At 58.0% G+C, this 3,635-nt stretch overlaps 1 protein-coding gene across 1 annotated transcript in view; it reads left to right on the top strand.

The window, feature by feature from the left end:
- ZNF521 (zinc finger protein 521) overlaps positions 1-1,044 on the top strand; it is a 204,678-nt gene extending 203,634 nt beyond the window's left edge. Inside the window, exon 7 of the mRNA XM_015564690.1 lies at positions 321-1,044. Within this exon, the coding sequence (XP_015420176.1) occupies positions 321-350 (30 nt within the window). The 3' untranslated portion in view covers positions 351-1,044. The remainder of the gene's footprint in view (positions 1-320) is intronic.
- The last annotated feature ends 2,591 nt before the right edge of the window (positions 1,045-3,635 follow it).

Here is a 3,635-nt window from a genome sequence, read left to right on the forward strand (position 1 = left end):
CCGTGTAGCCAGTCCCCACGGTGAGACCCGAATGGGGAAAAAAAAAGTCAATTTATGGGGAGCCCAGGTTGGCGGCAACGGGAACCGGTCCCCAAGCCCCATATCGACATGGCGTCTTGGCAGCTGCGTCCCCGATGCACTTTCTCCCGCTGCATTCAGTGTTTTGGTTTCATCCACATACGCTTGTGAATCTTTGTTCTCAGTAATGAATTTTGCTAAGTATCATAATAGGAGTAGCCTGACAGATGAAAGTAGTAGCGTATCTCTGAAGCTCTCCATTCTTCTGCCCTCATGCGTGTCTCCTTTCTTCGCCTTCGCAGAATCACACGATGAGCCAGCACGCACAGTGAGGGACCGCGCGACAGGACACCTCTCGCGGAAGGCCTGCCGGAGACGCCGTGCGGAGGGCCATTTGAACATTACATCCAATCAAAGTGTCATTTGCAACCCAGATGTAAAACTCTAATGATTTGGCCATGAGGCGCTGCTATTATAAGCAGCTGGAAATGAATATTAATGGCAGAGATTAAAAGTATTCCATGCTCAGTATTTTTTATTGCCCTGCTCCAGCTAGCGCGCTTTTAGACTTTCTGCCGCAGACTATGTTTCTAGAGTTAGAGGAGCCCGCTTTTTTGAGCCTATTGTCCTTTGTTCCTTCATGTATTATATTGATAGTTTTTAAAGAGACAGAATTAGTGTTTTTGTTTTTTTTTCTCCTCTCTTTGGCTTCTTTTTCTTTCTTGTTTTTCTCCCTTCTCTCCCCACCGCCCCCACCCCCCCAACCCCCTTCGGTTAACTACTTTTTAATTGCAGTTCTAGATAATTGTGCATTGTGACGTGATTGCTTGGCGATTGTCGGAATATCTCCTTTCCCTTTTTTAATTAAAGACGAATGCTTTGATTGGATTTGCCAGTTCGCCGGACAGTGATTACAACTGTGTAATGAGGAGCACCGGTGTCAGAGCCACTGGAAGGCCTGCTTAGAAACGCGGCTGTGGGCCGCGGCACTGGTGCAGTTTAATAAAAGGGAAACTCGCTCTCGGCCTCGGCTGCCTGCTTCTCTCCTCCCAGGGTGGGGCCCTTGCTGGGGGGACGGAGCGGGGGGTCCCCCGTGGGGCGTGTCCTCGAGTTCCTGTGGGATCGCACATGCCGGGGACCCGCACACAATACACCCAGCTTCCCTTGGAAAAGAGGTGCAGCCACCTGGTGCCCGCGCTCAGCCCAGGGGAGCTGTGGGGGCCGCGGAGTGGGAAGCCCCCTAAAGATGAGATGCTCTGCTCCTCCCTTTGACAGAGGGGGAAACTGAGGCCCCGGGGGAAGTGGGCGGCTCCCCCACAGCCTCGTAGCAGGTGGATGGCTCACACCTGCATCTGCTTTGTGTCCTGTGTCCCTGCCCCCTCCCCTCCCGCCCCCAGGGCTGATGTAGGCAGTCACATGGTTAACCCTTACCTGGCCAGGCATGGGGAGGTGGCAGGGACTGGGGGTTCCAGGAGGGAGCCAGGTAGGGGCAGCAGGTTCCCTCCCTCACAGAGACCGGTGAGGGGTGCTGGTGCAGAGACCCGTGGTGGGTCCAGGACACCAGTGGGGCAAAGGGGGTGCTGAGGGTAAAAGGCTCAGGGCCCCCCCCTCCCCCCGCTCTCAGGGGCCACCTGCATTTGCCATTCCCAACACTTTGCACCTTCCCTGCCTCAGCTTCCCCGGGCCCTGCTGGCGCCCCAGGGCCCACCCAGCACCTGGGCCTCCCACCTGGACCTCCTCCCACACCTCTGTCCATCATGCTGGTGCTCAGCCAATCAGAGGCCAGGGTTTCGGCACCTGCCCGGGGAAGCCCTTCCCTGCTAACTTTTCACAAGAGGCAAGGAAATTGGTTCTTCCCTCCGCAGAGCAGAAACGAAGCAGGCAGACAGATTGCGCCTGATTATAAGGTAATACAAAGTCACGGGCGTGGAATGGGGAGCCATTACCCAGCGTCGTCTGACTCCCGAATCTGGGGCTTCCGGTGACCGGTGACCGGGAAGAGAGCCCTCCTCTGCCACCCGGTGTCACCTCCTCGCGCGGGTGGGGCGCTTGGCTTTTCTAAAGGCATTGACACCTGCCAATCACAGAGCAGACTCCACCATGTCGGACACAAAGGAGCGGCTGCCCTTACAATTCAGGGCTCCTGCCTCCTGGAAGCCAAAGGTAGTGAACCCCCATGTTTAGCCCCTGGAGTCGGGAAGACCTCGAGGGAGGCATCGGTGTTCCCCCAAGTGTGGCCGGGGCTGGGCCGGGCTGCCCTGCATCCACAGCCAGGCCTGTCGTGCCCACGGTGCCCACGGAGCCGTGACTGTGGGCAGGACCTGCGTGTCCCGGGCCCCCCATCACTGTCTCTGGCCCCCCTCCAGCCTGGATCTCATCCCCAACCACACAGAGCCCAGGTGAGTCCTCAGTAAGTACCAGTGGGAAGATCTGATTTGACGGTTGGCGGCGGAGGGCTAAATTAGTCACTGCCCCCATTAAAAATACAGCGGGGGGCTTAAGAGCTTTTCTCGCCATGTGGGAGTCAGCAGCGGAGCGGAGGATGCCTTGGGTAAGGCGAGAGGCGGCCTAGGGGACCACGAGGTAATGAGGTTTATGGCGATGGCAAGGCAGCCGGGGAACCCCACTGACTCCCTCGCCTGGCCCCATTGTTCTCCGGCTGGCTCTGCCCCCCGCCCCTTCTGCTGAGAGCCCCTCTGGCTTCTGGAAGGGAGGGGGATGAGAGGGGGACCCCGAGGCCCTTCCTGGGGCTGGATCTGTCACCGTCAGGCCGGGAGGTGCAGGACTGTGAACCTGTGCTTTGGGGACAGCCCACCTCCTTCCAGTCAAAGGGTTTGGAGCTGGGACCAGGCAGCTTCCCGCTCAGGCCCCAGGGGCCTGGGACAGTCACTCAGAGGCTCACGTGACGGTCTGAGGACCCGGGAGCGGCTTGGTCATTGTTGAAGGGACGGAGCACCCTGGCCCCCCACCTCCTGCCAGCCTGGAGGGGTGATGGAGCCAGGCCCTAGTCACTGTCTGGATGCAGGAGCAGGATGCGGCCACGGAGGGTGGGCGAGGTGACTGGGAGCCAAGGGTTCAAGGTCACTGGGTTTTGCCTGTGTAAATTGTCAGTATCTGGTGGCTCTGTGGGTGGAGTGGTTGCCCAGGCTGACCTCGAGGCCTCAGACCCCTGTCACTGGGTACCTGCCCAGGGCTTCTGGACGCAGGTGGCTAAGGGTTTTTTTGCTTTTTTTTTTTTTGCTTTTTTTAAAAAATAAATTGTTATTGATTTCAGAGAGGCAGGGAAAGGGAGAGAGGTAGAAACATCAGTGATGAGAATCATTGATTGGCTGCCTCCTGCACACCCCCCACTGGGGATGGAGCCTGTAATCCAGGCATGTGCCCTTGACCAGAATCAAATCCGGGAACCTTTAGTCCCCAGGCTGGTGCTCTATCCACCGAGCCAAACCAGCTAGGGCTAGATGCACATTTTAATAGCCATGCCAGGTCTCAATGGCGAGCGGCACCCGCATCACCGGGGTTGATTCGAGGTGCTGGCCCTCTGGGGTGCGCCTTTGCCTGGGGAGACCTGGCCAGGCGGAGCTGGGAGGAGCAGGTGGACCTGGGACCCGGGTTTC

Source organism: Myotis davidii, unplaced genomic scaffold, assembly GCF_000327345.1.
Source record: "Myotis davidii unplaced genomic scaffold, ASM32734v1 scaffold181, whole genome shotgun sequence".
Taxonomy (NCBI): domain Eukaryota; kingdom Metazoa; phylum Chordata; class Mammalia; order Chiroptera; family Vespertilionidae; genus Myotis; species Myotis davidii.